General features: G+C 42.8%; 1 protein-coding gene across 2 annotated transcripts in view; it reads right to left on the reverse strand.

Moving 5' to 3' along the window:
* Positions 1-23,949, reverse strand: part of stag1a (STAG1 cohesin complex component a) — a 190,770-nt gene that overhangs the window by 59,750 nt on the left and 107,071 nt on the right. For both annotated transcript variants that reach the window (XM_070883373.1, XM_070883374.1), the window contains 4 exons: positions 17,548-17,732; positions 14,529-14,634; positions 5,018-5,176; positions 1,646-1,742 (listed from right to left, as the gene is read on the reverse strand). In XM_070883373.1, the coding sequence (XP_070739474.1) occupies positions 1,646-1,742; positions 5,018-5,176; positions 14,529-14,634; positions 17,548-17,576 (391 nt within the window). In that variant the 5' untranslated portion in view covers positions 17,577-17,732. The remainder of the gene's footprint in view (positions 1-1,645; positions 1,743-5,017; positions 5,177-14,528; positions 14,635-17,547; positions 17,733-23,949) is intronic.

Here is a 23,949-nt window from a genome sequence, read left to right on the forward strand (position 1 = left end):
TGATATCTCTGCCATTTCCATATTGCCCATTATAATTTCTCCTATCTCTGTCTCTAATGGGCCCACATTTACTTTCACTAATCTCTTCCTATTTACACACCTATAGAAACATTTACAATCTGTTTTTATGTCTCTTGCTAATCTACTCTCATTCTTTTTTCTCTTTCATCAATTTATTGGTCCTCCTTTGCTGAATCCTAAAATCCTCCTAATCCTCAGGCTTACTACTCTTTTTGGCAACATTATAAGCTTATTCTTTTAATCTAATACTATCTTTAACTTCTCGTTAGCCATGGTTGGACCACTATTCCCGTGGGATTTTTGTGACTTAAAGGAATGTATGTATGCTGTAAATTATGTATCAATTATTTAAATGTTACAGATAGATCCCTGAATATAATAATGACCGATGAGTCTCACAAAGCACCAATGTAAACTTCTACTCAAGCTAGTATAAGTATACAGTGGAAACAAAGTAAAATAAAATGTTTGGATTTCAAGTCACATATGGTCACAGATTATGTCTTGCATAACCAAAGCAGGTCCAGCTGCAGCATTAACAGGAATATATATGTTACAAAACCAACCACTTAAATAGTTGATGTAACAAACCACAAAATAGAGAAAAATCACAACTTTCACTACAGGAAACTGTACAAAACAAATTTGTACTTCTGCACAGTTAGAAGTACCTCCAATTATAGTTGTGTCTCCCACAACATCGCATGTTTCCCACATTACAAAAGTGACTACACTTCAAAAGTACTTAATTGGCTGTAAAGCACTTTGAGACATCTGGTGGTCATGAAAGGCGCTATATAAATGCAAGTCTTTCTTTTTTTCTTACTTGAGTTTATTGGTTGCACTGGTACACCTGTGACTTTCATTAAACCAGTGAGCAACTGTACCGAAGAGTTGAAAACCTACACTTCCAGTTCATTTACTTTAAAAAAATCAATAAACACAACTTTATGGTAATTTACTATAATAAATATTTTTCAAAAATGCGCTTAATATTCTATGATAAACTCTATCCTCTTTATTTCACTTAGCAGTTAAGTCAGGATTGGAAACAATTTTTAGCTGCGTAAGAAAAACTCAACATGAATGTAATTAAAATCTATTCATGGAAAATTGATGTATTTGGTCCAATAAATGAGGACATAATCCTTTATGAAACATGACTAACAACTGAACATGAAAAATATCAAATAATAGTTTTTTAAAAATCAATTACTTGAAAAAGACTGAAAAGACTCCCAATTATTTATTACTGATTTCTTTGTAGAACTCTTTTGTTTACATTACATAGGGGGAGCTAGTGAGTCAGTTAGAGCAGACATTGTTAATGGAAACAAATATATTACTGTATTCGACTGTTCAACGGTAAGTTAGTTATACAAAATCAGATAGAGCTTGATGAATAGACAAAAAGTCAGTCATTAGGCATTTACTATATTACTTTCGTGATATATACTTCTCGTAAAAAATTATATAGCTTGTACAAAAATACGGCTAGGCCTCAAGGTGCAAAAATGTTGCTTAGTTGGAATAAATCACAAAAAAATTCCCTGATGCAATGGATTTTTTATGGCATAGACATATTACAGCTCTTCAGTGAATACTTCAAGGCCTTTAGATTTACCTTTACATCCTGAGCACTGGATGAAAAAGTTGATTAAGTCCAAAAGTGCGATGTCCCTGTCCTGCTTGTATGATTCTATCCAGTCATCAACCACAGACTGTTGAGAGAATTGTTACCATCAATTAATTACGAAAGTTGGATAAACCTCACATTGGGTATTTACAGCAGCTGATAACCTACAACTTTTCATCGTAAAACACTTCACAATAACTTTTCCCCACAAGATTTTGCTGTGCTTGGGTATTATAGATTAAAATGTTACATGCAACACAGATATCACCATAAACACTCTGGTCTGTACTTTTACTGCAAGGTCACTGCCAGTATGTCCATTAGTGCATTTAGAAATGCTTGTTAGCCAACTTAAAGGCCAAGTATGTACAACTGAACTCTAGCCTCCAACTCACACGATGATGCAAGGCAAGATATTTTACATTTATATACACACAGACACACACTTAAACAGAAAGTTTCTATAGAACTTCCACTTATTACCATTCTGCTCATGACATTAGGAATAGGAACAGATTGCAGCATTCCCCATTCAAAATATAAACTCGCAACACATTCTTTTTTGGTTCTTTTTTAGATCCCTTGAGCAGGATGGAGAAATTGGCTCCAAGAGCACAAGATAATTATTCATTCTTGGATCTTTCCCCATCGCAGAAACAAACTGTTGCCTTAATCCTTCGTGCCACAGCAAATCTTATCCCATTTTTAAAATTTTGCAGCCTTGCCTAAAAGGCAGCTCCATTTAATATAAAATAGGCTGCTTCAATGTATTCTATCAGGGAAGGTTTGCTACCAAATGGCAAGGTCACAATTGCAACTTTACTAATACAAATCTTGCACATTCACAATATTGTGTTCGAAATTGCTGAATCTACACAGCATATAAATGGGGGCTGATTCTCTTAGCTAGAACTACTTTGTCTCTTCTGCAGTACTGATGCTATTAGCAATACTGTTAAAAAGATTATTCCAAACCATAATAGTAGGACAGTATAATTTGCTTCTTTTAAAAAAAAAAGTAGATTGCAGATAATGACAGTAGTTCTTGAAAAGTATATATTTTTTAAACTTTACCTGAAAAAGAAACTGTAATTAATGGACTACTGTATGGGGGCACTGTAGGTATCTCCACTTGTGGCCTCACCAGAAAACTTAGAAGTGAATAATTAGGTCAGATCCCAATTAGAAACATAGAAATTTACAGCGCAGGAGGCGGCGATTTCGGCCCATCGTGTCCCCGCCGGCTGACAGAGAGCCACACGGCCCTCAGTCAGCAGCCCTGAAGGTTACATATAAACCTATGAACAATGGTAGACAGGTAAAGAGCATCCGGCCCAACCAGTCCACCCCACACAACTGCAATACCCCATGTATCGCAACATTTTACAATCCACCCCACCCGCAGCCATGTGATCTCCTGGGAAAGACAAAAAAACCAGGTGAAAACCCAGGCCAATTGGGGAAACAAAATCTGGGAAAATTCCTCTCCGACCCATTCAGGCGATCGAAACTAGTCCAGGAGATTCCATGATGTTGGCTGGCGCAGACACAATGGTAAGTACAAGAGGTTATCCAGTCTAATCCCACTTACCAGTTCTCGGTCCGTAACCCTGCAGGTTAAATGCACATCCAAGCACCTTTTAAATATGGTGAGGGTTTCTGCCTCCACCATCCTTCCAGGCAGCGAGTTCCAGACCCCCACAACCCTCTGCGTGAAGAAGCTTCCCCTCAAATCCCCTCTAAACCTTCCACCAACCACCTTAAACTTATGCCTCCTCGTAATTGACCCCTCCAACATGGGAAATAGGTCCTTGCTATTCACTATATCCAGGCCCCTCAACATTTCATACACCTCAATCAGGTCTCCCCTCAGCCTCCTCAGTTCCAAGGAGAACAAAGCCAGCCTATCCAATGTGACCTCATAGCTAAGATTTTCCATTCCAGGCAGCATCCTCGTAAATCTCCTCTGCACCCTCTCCAGTAAAATCACATCCTTCCTATAATACAGCGACCAGAACTGCACGCAGTATTCCAGCTGTGGCCTAACTAGTGTATTATATAATTTAAGCATAACCTCCCTGCTCTTGCATTCTATGCCTGTGGGGACTTATCCACTTTCAAAGCTGCCAAACCCCCCGATACCTCCTCTCTCACAATGTCTATTTCGTCCAGAATTTCACACTCCTTCACGACAGCAGTATCTACATTGCCCCTTTCCTTTGTGAAAACAGACACAAAGTATTCATTAATAAGCATACCCACATCTTCCACCTCCACACACAGATTACTCTCATGGTCTCTAATAGGCCCTTTCTTTAATTATCCTCCTGCTCTTAATATATTTATAGAACATCTTTGGGTTTTCCTTGATTTTACTTGCCAAGAATTTTTTATGCTGTCTCTTAGCATTCCCAATATCCTTTTTAATTTCACCTCCAAACTTCCTTTAGTCCTCCAGAGATTCTACAGTATTTCGCCGTCGGTATATGACATAAGCATCCCTTTTTTTCTTTATCCTCCCGTTAAGTCCCTAGACATCCAGGGGGCTCGAGAATTGTTATTTTCTCCCTTTTTCTTTAAGGGCACATGTTTGGCCTGAGTCCTCTGGATCTCCTCCTTGAATGCCTCCTACTGTTCCAACACTGATTTACCGTCAAGTAGCTGTTTCCAGTCCACTGTGGCCAAATCACTTCCCAACCTAGCAAAGTTAGCTTTTCCCCAATTTGGGACTTTTATTCCTGGTGTATCCTTGTCCTTATCCATAACTACCTTGAATCTGACTGAATTACGGTCACTGGCACCCTAGTGCTCTCCCACTGACACACTTCCACCTACCCACCTTCATTCCCCAAAACTAAATCCAGAAACACGCCCTCTCGTGTTGAGCTTGTTATATACGGGCTAAAAAAGTTCCCTTGAATGCATTTTCGGAATTCTGTACCCTCTATACCTTTCACACTATATTTGCCCCAATCAATATTAGGATAGTTGAAATTCCCTACTATTACTGCCCTATGGTTTTTGGACTTCACAGAAATTTGCTTACATATTTGCTCTTCTATCTCCCTCCCACTGTTTGGGGGTCTATAATACACACCCAGCTGTGTGATCGCCCCTTTTTTATTTTTCAGTTCGACCCATATGGCCTCTTCCCTCCTCAATTGGATATATAAATCCGGTCTTGTTGCCTTTCCAAATATAGAATCTTCAGGAATGTATGGAAATGGATTCAACTTTGTTTAAATCATTCCTGTAACATGCTTGTAACTTAATTAGCAAGTGTCAGAAATAATTAGCATTTTCGTTCCATGTAAAAAGATTGCGGGGAATAGTCCAGAAGATATTTTATTTTTCATTTACCTGCATGGCACTCCTTCCCATTTTCACCACCTCAAACAGTGTGACTGGTTCAACTTCTCCATTTTGCTGATGGTGACCATTAGCCTTTCCTTGACTTGCTCTGCCACCTGTCCCTGCACGACTTCTCTCTCCAGGAGTACGTCTTGCTTTCTTAGCAGTCTTGGAAAAGAGAATAAACAGACTGTTTTTAAAGTTAAAAAGGGTACCTTCACAACTTTTGAATTCTTATTTAGCTCAGTTATTGTTAAAATTTCAGGAACAAGCAGTGTATTCAAAGCTGACTGCCTATTTTCACCATGAGCTGGAAGCAAAAATGTTACGAACAGAGATCGTTACACCTAATGTGAGCAGTCTTTCTTTAGTGAACTTATTGTTGCGAAAAAGTAATTAATCCAACCCAGAAACCAAAGGCACCCTATTCCATTTGGTCAGAACATATACAAATTAATCTTCCTTCACCTGTGTAAAATTGCAAGCTTATTTGGCCAGGTTCGATAGGAACAATATACCATCAGGATTCCTCCTCCCTTGAATGTAATGTCTCAACCATATGGTATCACAGCAGCAGTCAGGACTCAAACCCAGAACCTCGCTGGCTGGTGTGGCTCTGCACTACATCACACTCGCTCGCAGAGAATGAATACTGCAAATTTTTCATCTTCCATACTTTCCTTCTTCTTCCCCAACTTCAGCTGGGTCCCCAAACATTGGCTCTAAACATCCATCCATTCACATCAATGGATGGGCTAAAAGTGACCACCCTCCCTGCCCAACTTTCACTAGGATCCTATCAAGTGCTGTTTTTCAATTCTACATTCCTAGATGGAAATTGCTTACAGATTTCCAACAGGTTTCCAAATCATCAGTCACTTTTCTAATGTGAGAAAAATTATACTCTAGCCCTGCGACATTAATTAAAAGCAACCAACCATTGCAAAAGCATGTGTTTTTTCCTTTTGTAAGCCATTTACTAGTATTCAGATATTTGGCAACCATAAAAGCAAACTATGCATTTCTTTAAATGTTGTATCTGTCCATGTATTGCTTTGTGTTTCCTCGCTTCTCTGCCCAGACCGCCGGTGGCGGCGGTGTGGTTCTCATCACCAAATCACACCTGGGTCTTTCCCCTCCTCTGAAGTCTCACCTCACATTTAAAATTCTCGTTCTCGACCGCCCACCCAAGTACGATAAAAATGTCATCACCGAGATATTCTCATTGCTTTCCTCCCTCAGCCTCTGCACCGAGCAACTTCTCATCATCGGCAATTTCTACCTCCATCTCAATTCATCATGCTCTTTCTCCTTGGAGTTCACCACCCTCCTATCCTCCATGTGAACTCCCCAACCCATATTCACGGCCACTCCCCTTGACCTTTGCCATCTCTTATAGCCTCGCTACTCCCACTGTGTCAATCGAAGATAAGGCCATCTCTGACCACTTTCTTGTATTGATCTCGACCCACATCCCCCTTTACCCAACCCAACCCTACTTACTTAGGTTTACGGTCCTGGAAAAAACTCACTTACAACTGTACTTACGAAATCTCAACTGTCCAGCCTTTGGCCCTCCATTCACCACTACATCTTTGTCGGCCGGCGTGGACACGATGGGCCGAAATAGCCTCTTTCTGCGCCGTAAATTTCTATGTTTCTATTTCTGCAGCTACCAATCTGCTCAACAACACCCTCACCACCACCTTTGGTGCCCTAGTCCCTATTAAAACCATTACTCTCTCTCACCTGGCCGTTCCTTCTGGTATGGCCCCTCTCTTTGCTCTCTCAAGTCCAAGGGACGCAGACTTGAACGGATATGGGGGACAACTAGTTTAGTCATTCACCGCCAGATCTGGCTGGACCACATAAAGCACTATTGGGTCTTCTTCTTGTCTACCAAAACTACTCACTATTCCAAAATCATCTTGGAATGCAAAGATAACCCCTGGCTAATATTTTCCACTGCTAACCATCATCTTAAACCCTTCTCCTCTGTCTCTTCCACACTCACCTCCAAGTGCGAGGAGCTCATGGATTTCTTGGTCTCATCCGATCAGCTGCCTCTGCCACTTCCCTTCCTCTCCCTGGCCCACCGGCCAAACTTCATCTAAGGTTCCTGCCCTAGCTCCGAATACACATCTTTCTCCAGTTTCTCTCCAATCTCCCCTCATACCCTTTCTTCGCTCATCTTGTCCATGAGACCCACTTTCTGTTCCCTCAACCCTATTCCTACTAAGCTGCTGACCACCTAATTTCCTTTTCTGGCTCCGATGTTAATGGTTCACTCTCCTCAGGTACTGTCCCCCTCTCCTTCAAATCTGCCGTCATCAACCCTCTCCTCAAAATAACAAGCCTTGACCCCTCAGTCCTTACAAACTATCGCCCCATCTCCAACCTCCCTTTCCTCTCAAGTCCTTGACCAAATCTGTGCCCATCTTTCCTGCAACTGAATGTTTGAATCCCTCCAATCCAGTTTCCGTCCTTACCACAATAAAGAAAAAAGGCTCTCGCGAATGACTGTGACAAAGGTAAACTATCCCTCCTCGTTTTTCTCGACAAGTCTGCAGCCTTTGACACAGTTGACCACTCCATCCTCCTCCAACACCTCTCCATCATCATCCAGCTGGGCGGGACTGCACTCGCCTGGTTCTATTCCTATCTATCTAATCTTAGCCGGAAAATTACCTGCAATGGTTTCTCTTCCCACTCCTGCATCGTTACCTCTGGGGTTCCCCCAAAGATATACCCTTGGTCACCTTCTATTTCTCATCTTTACGCTGCCTCCGAAAACACGGCATCAGTTTCCACATGTATGCTGACGTCACCCAGCTCGATCTCACCACCACTTCTCTCGACCACTCCACGGTCTCTAAACTGACCCACTGCTTGTCCGACATCCAGTACTGGATGAGCAGAAATTTTCTCCCTCCAATTAAATATTTGGAAGACCAAAGCCATTGTCTTCGGGCTCCACCACAAACTCTGTTCCCTAGCCACCGACTCCATCCCTCTCCCTAGCATCTGTCTGAGACTGAACCAGATGGTTCACAATCTTGGTATCATATTTGACCCTGAAATAAGCTTCCGACTACATATGCATGGCATAACTAAGACCGTCTATTTCCACCTCCGTAACATTGCCTGTCTCCGGCCCGCCTTAACTCATCTGCTGCTGAAACCCTTGCCCATTCCTTTGTTATCTCTAGACTTACTATTCCAACGCACTCCTGGCCTCCCACATTCTACCCTGCATAAACTTGAGGTCATTCAAAACTCGGTTGCCCATGTCCTAACTCGCACTAAGTCCCGTTCACCCATTAACCCTGTGCTCACTGACCGACAATGGCTCCCGGTTAAGCAATACCTCGATTTCAAAATTCTCATCCTTGAGCATCCCTGATTATAATCGCTCAACCATTGGTGGTAGTGCCTTCAGCTGCCTAGGCCCTATGCTCTGGAATTCCCTCCCTGAACCTCTCCGTTTCGGTACCTCTCCTTCCTCCTTTATGACACTCATTAAAACCTACCTCTTTGACCAAGCTTTTGCTCATCTGCCCTAATTTCTTATGTGGTTCGGCGTAAATTTGTCACTCCCCTAAAGCGCCTTGGGACATTTTATTACATTAAAAGCGCTAAAAAATACAAGTTGTTGGCATTGTTCCACCAGATTGCAGAAACAGAAACTACTGACCCTTCAACCAATCATCTCTCAGAGTGGACTCCATCCTTCAATTATGTTCATTCAACCAGATTCCATAAGTAGGAACCAAAGCAGCATCCTTAACCATTTGGGTACTGCCACTTCTGACTTAATAGAAAGCGTTTGGCTCAGTCAAACAGATTTCTGGGGTATATAGTCACCCATCCACTATGTACCCCTAAAAGTAAACCTGCACATAATTAACAATTTAAAAAGCAACAAGCAAACCTCCCTATTTCACCCTCCGATCACGCCATGTCCTATTCCAAAATGCAAAATCAATAACCTCCCCCACTAGCTGGCAGCACCACACTTAGCCATACCACTGCAATCTAAAGCTTGACTCAACAGGAATGCAACAGTATATGCATCACACCAAGGGTATCTGTATGTTGACGAATCTTCAGCTCTTTACCTTCTGCAGTCTCAAGACACTTCCCACTGTTCTCTATTCAGTTCGATCTTTAGGTGTCCCTCGCTCAAGCCTCCCTCCTGAAACTCTACGCAGTGTCATTACTGTAGTCTTGACACCTGTGGGTCTGTTCCCACACCTGTCTTTGCTCCATTCCTCAGGCGAAGGCCCATTTCTAACCATTTGAAATGAGACAGCAAGCTAAAAGGCAGTGATATTTAGATCCACGAGATAAGATTAATTATGCTCTCCCTGGCAATAAATGCATATGACGAATAAAACAACAAAAATATTAAAAAGATGGAAATATATATATGGTACTACGATGAAAAGTAGGACTAGAAGTAGAGAGGGGCCAGGCCATAGAATAACATGTAAATGCGAATGAGGTTTTTGAATTCAAGGAGCCATTGGGAGTAAGCAAGTAAGTAGTAAAGGAGAGGGACATAGAGCAGAATAGGATGCAGCAGAGTTTTTGACAAATGAGAGTTGATGCAAGGTGGAATTTGAATGGACGATGAAAATGGTTGAAGCAATTGAGCCTCAAGTTGACAGAGGCTTCAATGAGAGTTGGGCGAGTTGGGAGCAGAGACGGATGATGTTACTGGTGGAAATAGCCATCGAATTTATTTGGCTGATCCAGTTGAGCTTCTGGTTAATGGTGACAACCGGGAAACTGATGGAGGGAGATTTGGCAATGGTAATGCCATTCAATGTCAAGGCTAGGTGGTAGGTTCTCTCTTAGAAGATGGTCATTTTTAAAAAAGGAGGGAGAGAGAAAACAGGGAATTATAGACCGGTCAGCCTGACATCGGTAGTGGGTAAAATGATGGAATCAATTATTAAGGATGTCATAGCAGTGCATTTGGAAAGAGGTGACATGATAGGTCCAAGTCAGCATGGATTTGTGAAAGGGAAATCATGCTTGACAAATCTTCTGGAATTTTTTGAGGATGTTTCCAGTAGAGTGGATAAGGGAGAACCAGTTGATGTGGTATATTTGGACTTTCAGAAGGCGTTCGACAAGGTCCCACACAAGAGATTGATGTGCAAAGTTAGAGCACATGGGATTGGGGGTAGTGTACTGACATGGATTGAGAACTGGTTGTCAGACAGGAAGCAAAGAGTAGGAGTAAATGGGGACTTTTCAGAATGGCAGGCAGTGACTAGTGGGGTACCGCAAGGTTCTGTGCTGGGGCCCCAGCTGTTTACACTGTACATTAATGATTTAGATGAGGGGATTAAATGTAGTATCTCCAAATTTGCGGATGACACTAAGTTGGGTGGCAGTGTGAGCTGCGAGGAGGATGCTGTGAGGCTGCAGAGCGACTTGGATAGGTTAGGTGAGTGGGCAAATGCATGGCAGATGAAGTATAATGTGGATAAATGTGAGGTTATCCACTTTGGTGGTAAAAACAGAGAGACAGACTATTATCTGAATGGTGACAGATTAGGAAAAGGGGAGGTGCAAAGAGACCTGGGTGTCATGGTACATCAGTCATTGAAGGTTGGCATGCAGGTGCAGCAGGCGGTTAAGAAAGCAAATGGCATGTTGGCCTTCATAGCAAGGGGATTTGAGTACAGGGGCAGGGAGGTGTTGCTACAGTTGTACAGGGCATTGGTGAGGCCACACCTGGAGTATTGTGTACAGTTTTGGTCTCCTAATCTGAGGAAGGACATTCTTGCTATTGAGGGAGTGCAGCGAAGGTTCACCAGACTGATTCCCGGGATGGCGGGACTGACCTATCAAGAAAGACTGGATCAACTGGGCTTGTATTCACTGGAGTTCAGAAGAATGAGAGGGGACCTCATAGAAACATTTAAAATTCTGACGGGGTTAGACAGGTTAGATGCAGGAAGAATGTTCCCAATGTTGGGGAAGTCCAGAACCAGAGGTCACAGTCTAAGGATAAGGGGTAAGCCATTTAGGACCGAGATGCGGAGGAACTTCTTCACCCAGAGAGTGGTGAACCTGTGGAATTCTCTACCACAGAAAGTTGTTGAGGCCAATTCACTAAATATATTCAAAAAGGAGTTAGATGAGGTCCTTACTACTAGGGGGATCAAGGGGTATGGCGAGAAAGCAGGAATGGGGTACTGAAGTTGAATGTTCAGCCATGAACTCATTGAATGGCGGTGCAGGCTAGAAGGGCCGAATGGCCTACTCCTGCACCTATTTTCTATGTTTCTATTACCTGACGCAAATGTTCCTTACCACAGGATGCACAGCAGCAAGGAAACTTCCTGCTGATTACCACTTACCGCAAAACAGTACTTCTCCATGTTGAACACCACTTGGAAGGAGCACTGACAGTAGCAGAGAATATACTCTGGGTGGAGGACTTCAATGTCCATCACCAAAAGTGGTTCGGTAGCACCACTACTGACCGAGTCCTGAGGGACATAGCTGCCAGACTGGGCCTGTGGCAGGTGGTGAGAAAACCAATACAAGGAGGAAAAAAGCTACTTGAATGCGTCCTCACCAATCTACCTGTCACAGAAGCATTTGTCCATGACAGCATTGGTAGCTGTGACCACCACAGTCATTGTGGAGATGAAGACCTGTCTTCACACTGGGGACACTCTTCATCGTGTTGTGTGGCACTACCACCATGCTAAATGGGATAGATTCAGAACAGATCGAGCAGCTCAAAACTGAGCATCCATGAGGCGTGGTGGGCCATCAGAGCTGCATGAATTGTATTCCACCACAATATGTAACTTCATGGCCTGGCATATCCCTCACTCTACCATTACATCAAGCCAGGGGACCAACCCTGGTTCAATGAGGTGTGTGGAAGAGCATGCCAGGAGCAGCACCAGACATACCTAAAAATGAGGTGCCAACCTGGGGAAACTGCAACACAGAACTAGGTGCATGCTAAAAGGCAGAAAGCAGCAGGCTAGAGACAGGGCTAAGCGATCCTACAACCAACAGATCAGATCAAAGCTCTATAGTCCTGCCACATCCAGTTGTGAATGGTGGTGGACCAATGAACAACTAACGGGAGGAGGAGGCTCCATGAAAATTCACATCCTCAATGTTGGCGGAGCCCAGTACGTGAGTGGCAAAGACAAGGCTGAAGTATTTGCAACCATCCTCAGCCAGAAGTGCCGAGTAGATGATCCATATCGGCTTCCTGCTGAGGTCCCCACCATCACAGAAGCCAGTCTTCACCCAATTCGATTCACTCCACGTGACATCAAGAAAAGGCTGTGCGCACTGGAAACAGCAACGGCAACGGGCCCTGACAACATCTCTGCTGTCGTGCTGACGACTTGTGCTCCAGAACTAGCAGCGCCTCTAGCCAAACTGTTCTAGTCGCATTTATCCGACAATGTGGAAATAGGTATATCCTGTCCACAAAATGCAGGACAAATCCCATCTGGCCATTTACCACCCCATCAGTCTACTCTCAAAGTGATGGAAGGTGTCATCGACAGTGCTATCAAGCGGCACTTACTCACCAATAACCCGTTCAGCGGTGCCCAGTTTGCGTTCCGCCAGGACCACTCGGCTCCAGACCTCATTACAGCCTTGGTCCAAACATGGACAAAAGAGATGAATTTCAGAGGTGAGGAGAGAGTGACAGCCCTTGACATCAAGGAAGCATTTGGCCGGGTGTGGCATCAAGGAGCCCTAGTAAAATTGAAGTCAATGGGAATCAGGGGGAAAACTCTCCACTGGCTGGAGCAATACCTAGCACAAAGGAAGCATGTTGCGGTGGTTGGAAGTCAATCATTCCAGCCCCAGGACATCACTGCAAGAGTTCCTCAGGGCAGTGTCCAAGACGCAACCATTTTCAGCTGCTTCATCAATGACCTTACCTCCATCATAAGGTCAGAAGTGTGGATGTTCGTTGATGACTGCACAATGTTCAGTGCCATTTACAACTCCTCAGATATTGAAGCAGTCCATGCCCGCCCAAGACCTAGATGACATTCAGGCTTGGGCTGATAAGTGGCAAATAACATTGTGCCACACAAGTGCCAGGCAATGACCATCTCCAACAAGCAAGAGTCCAACCATCGCCCCTTGACCTTCAACAGCATTACCATCGCCAAAGCCCCACCATCAACATCCTGGGGGGTCACCACTGGCCAGAAACTTAACTGAAACATAAATACTGTGGCTACAAGAGCAGGTCAGAGGTTGAGTATCCTGTGTTGAATGTCTCACCTCCTGACTCCCCAAAGTCTTTCCACCATCTACAAGTCAGGAGTGTGATGGAATAAACTTGCCTGGATGAGTGCAGCTCCAACAACACTCAAGAAGCTCGACACATTCAGGCCTCATACCAATCAAGCAGCCCACTTGATCAGTATCCCATCCTCCACTTTAAACATTCACTCCCTCCACCAGTAACGCACCGTAGCTGCAGTGTGTACCATCTCCAAGATGCACTGCAGCAACTCGCCAAGGCTTCTTCGGCAGCACCTCCCAAACTCACGACCTCTACTACCTAGAGGGACAAGGGCAGCAAGCGCATGGGAACACCACCACTTCGAAGTTCCCCTCCAAGTCACACAGCATCCTGACTTGGAAGTAGATCGCCGTTCCTTCATCATCGCTGGGTCAAAATCCTGGAACTTCCTCCCCAACAGCACTGTGGGAGTACCTTCACCACACGGACTGCAGCAGTTCAAGAAGGCAGTTCACCACCATCTTCTCAAGGGCAATTATGGATGGGCAATAAATGCTGACTCTGCCAGTGACGCCCACATCCCATGAACAAATTTTTAAAAAAGTTGCCAAAGTTCTTCAGCAGCACCTCTTAAGTCCGTGAGCTGCACCACCTAGGACAAGGGCAGCAGGTGCATGGGAACACCTCCAAGTCACACACTATCCTGACTTGGATGCATATCACAGTTCCTTCATCACTGGATCAAAATCCTGGAACTCCCTACCCAACATCATTGCAGATGTACCTACAATACATGGACTGTAGCTGTTCAAGGCGGCGGGCCCACCATCACCTTCTCAAGCGCAACTACAGATGGGCAATAAATGCCGGCATTGCAGGTAACGCCCATATCCCGAGAATGTAAACATACATACATACATATTTTCCTTTGATGCAGTAATGCTACTTCAGCATGGTTTACTGAGAGGTAGAGAACAAATGCATTATTCCAACAAGCAGACATGGGAAAGCAGACCGTGATGTACGGAATTAAAAGCAATGAATGAACGCTGTCAAATTTGGCATAGAGTATCAAAATATGAAGGTGCTTGCTCCATTTTTGTAAATTTAATATTTGGAAGGATGTGCCCTTATAGGAACTGCATTGCTCTGGTGTTTTAATTGATAGATTTATCCACTTCCTTAGCTCTGGATATCTCCAGCATAAACTTATGAATGCAGAACACACCAATATGTGGTTTTTACTGACAATATTCATACCGGGGGCCTGCCAGGACCTCGAGCTCTGCGTTTCCGCCCTTTCACCTCTGGGTCATCGAATTCACCAGTAACTTCGGAATGAATGGTTGTTTCATTGGTTGACTCCCTGAAAGTTAAGGATCACAAAATATAATTTTGAATCCAAAGAAATACCGTATGACTATGTGCTTGAATTTATATTTCAATTCTTCCCATAACCACCACCACGCAATGGACAAAGCAAAAATATGAGTTATCAGTACTATGGAATAAACTATATTCTGTAATACGTTATTTGGAATTCAGTGTAAGCTTATCTACACAAAGAGGCACTTTTAGAGACTAAAAACCTACAGGATGCATATTCTGCCATGTCTTTTTAACACGTTATCATACAATATAAGGACAATATTTGAAAGAGTGAAGCATCACAGTTATATGGTAAGCACAATGCAGTACTTCTCATTATTTTAAATACAGCGCAGTAACTATAAAAATCTAAGTTACAAAGGATGAGAAGGAAAAGAGTAAAATACCGCAAATGTTACCATGTGTTCCACACTGAATTTAATAAGTAAAAATACCATGAAAAATTGTAATTAGGGGTTCCTCTGTGGAGGCCAGTAAAACAATTCATGTGAAAATTAATACAGTAAACCAAAGAAGAAAGGGTGCTTGTATAATGTCAACGCAGGGGATCCTCATACGTCCATTCCATTCTAACACTGGCATCAGTATGATTGCTCTGCTTACAGACCTTGTTTTTGAAAGTTCATTTCTTTTGAATTTGGCAGAGCCAGTAGTTAATACTAAATAAACCGACACCAAAGCTAGGGAGAAGATGCACTCCAGGGGATTCCCGTGGCCGGCACGATCAAAGCATGTTCACTTCAATTATTTCACACAGTAAACTGATTATTCACATTACTCATGAAGGAGCCATTAAAATGCAATTTTCACATCGCATTAAGAGAAGGGTACATGGGGACATGAATACTTAGTATAGGTTAGGGTGCCACGCTGGTTCCAGGGCTGCTCCGCTCTTTTTATACCACCGACCTGTGGCAGGAAACAGCAGCCGCAGGTCCGGGGTATAAAAAGAGAGGAGCGGCCCTGGAACTAGTGTGGCGCCCTGACCTGCGAGGAAACACCAGCCGCAATTCAGGGGTATAAAAAGAGCATGCCACTACAAGATGCAGTGCGAGCCGTTCCAGGAGGGTGATGGTTTTGAGGGGGGCAACTGGACGACATCACCAAAACCCAGGTCACTGATTGGAGCGTGGGCAGGATCATCAGTAGGGCCCAGGCACAGCAGAGGCGCGGCAAATGATCGGGGCCCACAAGGGGGGCCGAGGGTACGGGGCCCAGGAGGGGGTGAGGGTATGGGACCCAGGAGTGGGTGAGGGTGCGGGGCCCAATGGGAGAGGGGGGGGCACGCGCGGCACGGGGCCCATGAGGAGGGGGCGAGGGCGAGGGGCCCAGGATTCGGGACCCAGCGGCAGCCCATATTGCGGTCTATGGATAGTAGGAATATGTGCGCGCACTAGGTCCGTGCAGCAGAGCTTGGTCTCCAGTCGACTTGGTTTACCCTTGCCACTGGATCAAGACCGAGCTCTGTCAAGCCCGTGTGGTGGCTGGTGTGCATCGGCCACCCCACGTTAAAAGAATCCACGCACAGGCATATTCCACCCTTTAATATGTAGTTTGGGAGCTGGAATATCAGGAGTTCAGAATCTTGAGTTCAGAGAAGGTAACTCAAGCACCGTATATACAAAGTAGTAGTAGTATACTAAGTACGACGACAGGTTGGATCGCCCTTGGTAGGACTCCCTTATCCGACACCACCCCTCGTCCGGCATGATTCTGGTGGCCGGGGGCGCATGCGCAGAATGTGGCTGACCTCCACCCCGACTTGGGGGCCGCGCTGAAACTCGGCTTGCCAAGGGCACGCCGACACTTCGCGGCCCGCCAACATTTCGGGCCCGCCTGGGGCACCGACCTCCTCCTCCTCTCCACCTCCCCCCCCCCCCCCCGCCTCCCGTCCCCAACCTCGGGCCATCCTCCCGCCTCCCCCTTGGGCTGACCTCCCTTTTTCCGGCAAAATCCCTTTTTTGGCACATGTCAGGTCCAGAGAGTGCCGGATAAGGGCGGTTCAACCTGTACTACTTAGTATATACAGTACTTGAGTTACCTTCTCTGAAGTTTTGAGATTTTTCCTGTTGATTTTCATCCTGTTTCAAATCTAAGTGATTTGTCCAGGTAGAGGTACTGAGCACAACAGTGTGACAGCACTCAATCTACATCAGTGGAAAAGGTCATTAACACAAACTGCTTCAGTTTCAGCTGTGGATGTTGGGGAGAATTTTCACTACAGCTATTGTGTCAGTGCCAAGTGGTTTTGCTTTACATCAACCAACGATCAATAATTGTGTAAATTCAGATTTAATGCAGCATCAGGGGCTGGCCTGATACCAAAAAGGCAATCTTGCTATGCTTTGCCGGGCCAAATCTTAACTGCGGACTTACACTTCACATTTAACTTACAACACTCTTAAATTGAGCTGATGTAATCCAACCAAGTTTCCTTGATGAGGTAGTGAGCATTCATTGTTTAAACAAAAATGTTCATAACAGAAAAAGACACATTTCACAAAAAACTTGCCAAAGAATGGAAACTGAATCTGTGTAATGGTCAAATTTTTAAAAATGAATACTGATGAAACAAATCGCACACATGCCAAATTATATGCAAGTGTCTACAATACTTTTACAATTGGAATACATCAATTTGATTTTATAAATTGGCTTTGATTAAACATTTTGAATGCTTTTTTTTTTTAAAAAACAGTCACGTAACAATATAGTTTCCAGTGCATTTTTTTTTTTTACAGGAGCTATTCTAATTTACAGGAAAACATCACTTTTTTATTTTCCAGAAATACCACTGTATTCCTCCATGGATTTGTGTTCTGAGCTGAGGAACAGATATTCTGGAAATATTTGTTTCAATGTACTGATCATCTAAAATTAATGTACTTACTGTAACACCGGTATCTCTGGAGTGATCATCTCTTCAGCACCGTTGCCGTCCACAAATCTGGGCTGGAATCCTGCAATTTCCTCCTTTTGTTTTTAGGTAATCTGTCAATTAACTTGATTATGTGAAAAGTGTTTTCTTCTCCCTTTGCTCGATTAGTCTTTATGAAAGACATATTTGGGCAAATTCTAAAATGAAAAGTCATTTCAGTGTTAGAAAAGCATGCCTGAACTGTTGAGAGAGATAATTCAATGCATTATTTTTTACAATTCACAAATTTCTCATAATAAATGACATTTTTTGAAAGTTATTTACTTCAAGCTACAGTATTACATTTTGGAACCTTTGTAGATGTGGCCTGCTGCTGTTCAGCCAAACCTGTCCAAATTCAACCTCATCTATAATTGCTTTTAATTTCTGACCACCAGATTGCAACTGCAATACTTGGAATAATTGATATTCTGTTCTTCATAGTTCATAATCAAAATACTGAAAACATAACACCCTCCCTCATGTCAATTAGCTATATATAACAAAATTAATTAGAAATCTCTCAAAGTTTAAAAAGTCTACACATTTTTGTCTACTTGTAATTTCTTTTGAAAGTTGATTAAACGTATATATTTTACTGATTAAAATCTGACTGTTCCACACTTTTTGCAAAAGCCGCATCTATTAGCAGAAATATACATTACAGTATTAAAAGTTGAATTTAATCAAGAATAAAATTCAGCTTTCCAAAAGTTATCACAAATGAATTAGACCACAGACTTCCCTTAACTTTGAATCCTTATATATTTAAGTTTCTTAAATAGCTTGTTATTTATTTTTTGAAGTTCAGCATATTTATATTACAAGTGTAGGTTAGAAATAGGCGTAACGGGAAAAAAAAGTCTCATATGCTTTGTCCACTCTATAATTCGTAATCCACTTAGTTTTATGAAATCACTGGGGAAAAGAGACACCCACAGGAATACTTCTGTATTGCACACTAACATTTGTCTCAATTCTGTATGTTTACATCTACAGTAGTACATTTTATTTTGACAAAGCATCATGTTTTGGTACAGTAGATTACAAAAGGTAGAGTCAACATCTCTTGCAAGATGCATATAATGTAATGTGGCTTTTTCTGAACCACTTGAAATAAATCACATTGTTTAAAAAGATTGAGAAGCATTTTCATAAAATTATGTTTTCACAGCTTTTATTTATAGCTTTTACATGACATGTTCCATCCACAAATATAACTTTTCAAGTAAGGAGTGAAGCTATTCAAATTAGGAAGAGGTTGCAAACTGATCTTGTGGTGTGTGTGTCTCCCTCACCCCAATTTAGCTTGCACTTTCATATCGCCACCAGGGGCAGTATGATCCACAAGCTTAAAATGATATCAGCATTAACCCCTCAGTTACTTTCTTCTCAAATTAAACTCAAATATTTCAGCTATTCTAAATGTAATAAAATGGATATTCATAGTCCGATTTGTTTTGTTTCTTCTACTTACGACACAACCAGAATCATCAAAAAAAACATTAAAATTTTAACTAGTTAGATAACAGCAGGGGACAAAAATACAAAATAAATCTACTGCTAGATTACAGTTCCATTTCTACACAACTTATGAACAGCTGTTAACAAACCCAGCAGTCACTCCCATTTTTATATTTTTGAAGAAAACTTTGATCTTTAAGCTCCTTCAACATATACCTGATGCCATACAGTTTGATTAAAAAACACAAATTAAATAACTTATTAGCCTGCCACTAGATGGCTGTATTGCAGATAAGCTGGTACAAGGTTAGCCCAGATCTAACAGCTGTGGTGAACTCTTAACATTTTGAAGCTACAGCCTGCAGCCTCTAATTTCTGTAACTTAGAGTGGTATGCATATTGTTTCTTAGACACGCTGTGTGCAGCATGTTACCAGCAGAGGGTTCTGCTGGATAATATGAACAATCTCACTCACAGATCATCAACATTCAAGTCAGAACTACAATAGGCATTACAACTCAACAAAAGAAAATTTCTTAATTCAGAACCTTACACGCCAGCATTTCTTAACCCACAGCTTTAGACATGCTTTCCTACTAGACTGGCTTTAATCTGACTTGGAAAATTGACAGATGCCATTATGTACTGGTGTGCTTGGCTCAGTATTTTTGGGGGTTTTCAAATGGTTTTGGCATTCTTGCATGCTCCCTGGACAACAGAAATCCTCAGCTGATTGTTTCCTATCTGACAAGCCCGACAACACAGCTGTAAACTGCAGCCAATCTTGCTACACATGTAGCAAAAGAGTAGCAATACCCATCCCCCACCCTGTTACCAATATGCTCAGAGGACAGAAAAGGCAAGACACCACTGAATTCTTGTTATTACAAGCTAAATTAATGGATGTTTTCCTGCACATTTTAAACAGAAATAAAACTGCTTCAAATTCATGAAGATCTACAAAGAAAAAAATCAAAACATCGATTATTCACATTACTTTTAGTTACCCTTCCTAATATTTCCTCCTTTCACTTGGCATCCCATGAAGCACCGTGGGATATTTTTCTATGTTAAAGGCACTATATAAATGCATTTAGTAGTTGTTACTAATGATATAATTTAGTTAGAAAACCCCAATATCTCAAGAGGAACTAAAATCCTGTAGCCAATAACAAAACTTTATCATATGTATTGAAATAGGAAGCTAGTATTTAAGACATTCTTAAACTGTACATTGTTCACTAAACTATAAATAAATATACCAGATAAAACCTCCATTTTACCCGTTTGTTTTTTTTAAGAAGCTTGCCACCTACTAAGTAATCGAAGTACTGCGCAGCACCAAAGCATTGAGTTAAGAGTGAAGTGTTATCACTGAAAGCCAGCATTATGCAATATAGATGATCAACATCTTGAATGCAATATGCCAAACAATGATCTTATTAGAAAGCTTGTAGACAATGCAATGAATCCACTTCAGGCTTATCTGCATTTGCAATCTGTGCACTGGAAATTCAGTTGTAGTATCCAGTCTGGGAAATCATCTTACTTTTAAAAACAAACTTTCACATTTACTGCCATCCTTCAAGAACAGAAAATAGACAAAATTTTAAAACACATTTTTACTTAACTGTACACAGTTAGGGGAGGGGATGACAGCATTTCATTTAGTTTTAGTTTTCAGTTATTTAGGGAGATTGAGACAGGGCTACAAATCAACGTTCGTTATTCCTGCTACAGCAATAAAAAGTAGAGGCGCACCCATCCCACGTCATTCCCTCTCCTACATTCCTTTTCCATTAAACTCCTGATATTGAATGTTCCTAGAAAGTTATATCGTAATAATATTATCAGTAAAAAAAATTGTAACCAGGAAATGTCAAAATCCCCTATACGCAAGTTAGCTGATCTAAGCCAAATGGTAGTATGTCCATAGTGCTCCAAGTTAGGGAGGGGGGGAAAACATAATCAGCTAAGATTCCCACTCCATTACCGAGACCCCTATGCTGGATATTGGGTGTGAACAGACTGGGCTTAGTTTTGATGTCCCCACAACTGAATAACCTACCAATTTTTAATTACTGTCTAGGCTCAGAGGTAAAGAACAGTGAAATATAGACATCTGATAGCCATGGAACATTACAAGGAGCCAATGCATTCATGAGAAGAGGAATGGAGAAAGTTAGCATAAATAAAAAAAAGCATACTATAATTTTTTATGGCTTTTATTTACTTACATCACTGTACATGAAAAATGGCAACATTTTTGTACGGCAAATTATAAGCACTGGAACTCTATTAGACAAGATGTAAAATGAGAATGCTTTTCTATATTGAATTCAATAAACTGAGGATACAGATCACCGCTGTTTAAGATAGTAAGACATGGAGGATTCCCAGCGGTATTGTTACAGAAGTCAACACATCATCTTGTACATAGAAACATCATAGTAAACAATTAAAATAAATGTTAGAAATAATCTACTTCCTTCAGAGGTGACTGCAAAATGAAACTATAGACTAGGGCCCCAAGTTTCCACACGCGGCAAAACGGGCGCCCCTCCGAGCTGGATGTCTGCTTGGCGCGGCGCACAGGGGGCGGAGCCTACCACTCGCGCCGATTTTATAAGTAGGAGGGGGCGGGTACAATTTAAATGAGTTTTTTTCGTGCCGGCAACCCTGCGCGTGCGTGTTGGAGCGTTCGCGCACGCGCAGTGTGAAGGAAACATTGGCACTCGCCCATTTTAAAAAGTGCTGCAGAAAAAGTGAAAATTTGTTTATTGAACCCTTGCAAAGGCTTGTATTTTAATTTTCTTGATATTTTTGTGTGAGAGGATGAAGGAGTGCATTCTGTAATTAAAGATAGACTGTGATAAACGGGACACATGCACTTGTTTGAGACGATTCAAATTCTTTGTAGCTGTTCAATTTTTAACATTTTTTAATAAAACCACATTGCCCTTCCATGATCAGCACTGAGGCTTCTTGCAGCTTTCTCCCCCTGCCGTCGGTCGGGCCTGACGGCAAACGGCTGCCTCAAGTAATGAGGCTTCCTGCAGCCTTCTCCCTCCCTCCACCCCCCTGCCGTCGGTCAGGCCTGACGGCAAACCGCTGCCTGAAAGGCCTGCCTGAAGCACTTTCACACAGGTAGGAACATGGTTTATTTAATCTTTTCTTTGCTTATAAATTTTTATTCAGATTGGATTTATTTGTATAATATTTGTATAAGTATAAATAAGGATTGATTGTAGAATTTAATGACTTCCCTTCCCCCCCTCCCCACCTCGTTCCCGATGCCTAATTTGTAACCTGCGCCTGATTTTTTAATGTGTAGACAAGGTTTTTTCAAGCTGACAAAAATCTTCACTTGCTCCATTCTGAGTTAATTTGGAGTACGTTTTCACTGTGGAAACTTTCAAATCAGGCGTCAGTGGCCGGACACGCCCCCTTTTGAAAAAAAAATTCTGTTCAAAAGTGAAACTGTTCTACCTGACTAGAACTGCAGAAAACTTAAATGTGGAGAATTCCGATTTCTAAGATAATCCGTTCTCCACCAGTTGCTCCGAAAAATCAGGAGCAAATCATGTGGAAACTTGCGGCTTAGATGACACAACTTTACAGTTTGTATACTTGGAAGTACAGGCAAACAAACAAGCACATCGTATTACATTTAAACTGCAGCAATTTATGTAGGCAAACAAGCACACCACTTATGGGGGCCAAGTTTTGGCCTGAGTTGCTCCTGTTTTTTTGGAGCAACTGGTTTAGAATGGAGTATCTTAGGAATTTGAATTCTCGGCATTTAGTTTGCTCCAGTTCTAGTCAGTTAGAACAGTTTCACTTTGGAACAGAATTTTATTTTTCAAACGGAGGCGTGTCCGGCCACTTACGCCTGTTTTCAAAGTTTAGGCAGTGAAAACTTACTCCAGACTAACTTAGAATGGAGTAAGTGAAGATTTTTGTACGTTCGATAAAACCTTGTCTACACTTTAGAAAATCAGGCGTAGGTCACAAATTAGGCATAGGGAATGGGGGGGGGGGCGGGGTTTAAAGGGAAGTTTACAAACATTAAACACTTCAGTTTTACAAATAAAGAGCCATCATCAATAACAAATGATAACTACATCAATAAATTAACCAATAAATCAATCAAAAAAATTTAATAAAATATAATTTAAAAAAAATCAATAAAACATTTTCTACTTACCGACTGCAGTACTGGGAGTCCTCCAACAGCATGCTGGGATGGCCCCCCACCCCCCAGTGTGTGTCTCTGTCAGTGTCTCTATCTCTCTGACTGTGTGTGTGTCTCACTCTCTGTCTGTCAGTGTCTGTGTTTCTGACAGCGAGGGGTGGGGGAGGAAGGAGGGGGGGGGAAGGAGAGGGGGAAGGAGAGGGGGAAGGAGAGGGGGAAGGAGAGGGGGAAGGAGAGGGGGAAGGAGAGGGGGAAGGAGAGGGGGAAGGAGAGGGGGAAGGAGAGGGGGAAGGAGAGGGGGAAGGAGAGGGGGAAGGAGAGGGGGAAGGAGAGGGGGAAGGAGAGGGGGAAGGAGAGGGGGAAGGAGAGGGGGAAGGAGAGGGGGAAGGAGAGGGGGAAGGAGAGGGGGAAGGAGAGGGGGAAGGAGAGGGGGAAGGAGAGGGGGAAGGAGAGGGGGAAGGAGAGGGGGAAGGAGAGGGGGAAGGAGAGGGGGAAGGAGAGGGGGAAGGAGAGGGGGAAGGAGAGGGGGAAGGAGAGGGGGAAGGAGAGGGGGAAGGAGAGGGGGAAGGAGAGGGGGGGAAGGAGAGGGGGAAGGAGAGGGGGGGAAGGAGAGGGAGGGAAGGAAGGAGAGGGAGGGAAGGAAGGAAGGAGGGAGGAAAGGAAGGAGAGAGGAAAGGAGAGAGGAAAGGAGAGAAGGAGGCTGAACGGCCAGGCCC

Source organism: Pristiophorus japonicus, chromosome 6 (assembly GCF_044704955.1).
Source record: "Pristiophorus japonicus isolate sPriJap1 chromosome 6, sPriJap1.hap1, whole genome shotgun sequence".
NCBI classification, from domain to species: Eukaryota; Metazoa; Chordata; class Chondrichthyes; family Pristiophoridae; genus Pristiophorus; species Pristiophorus japonicus.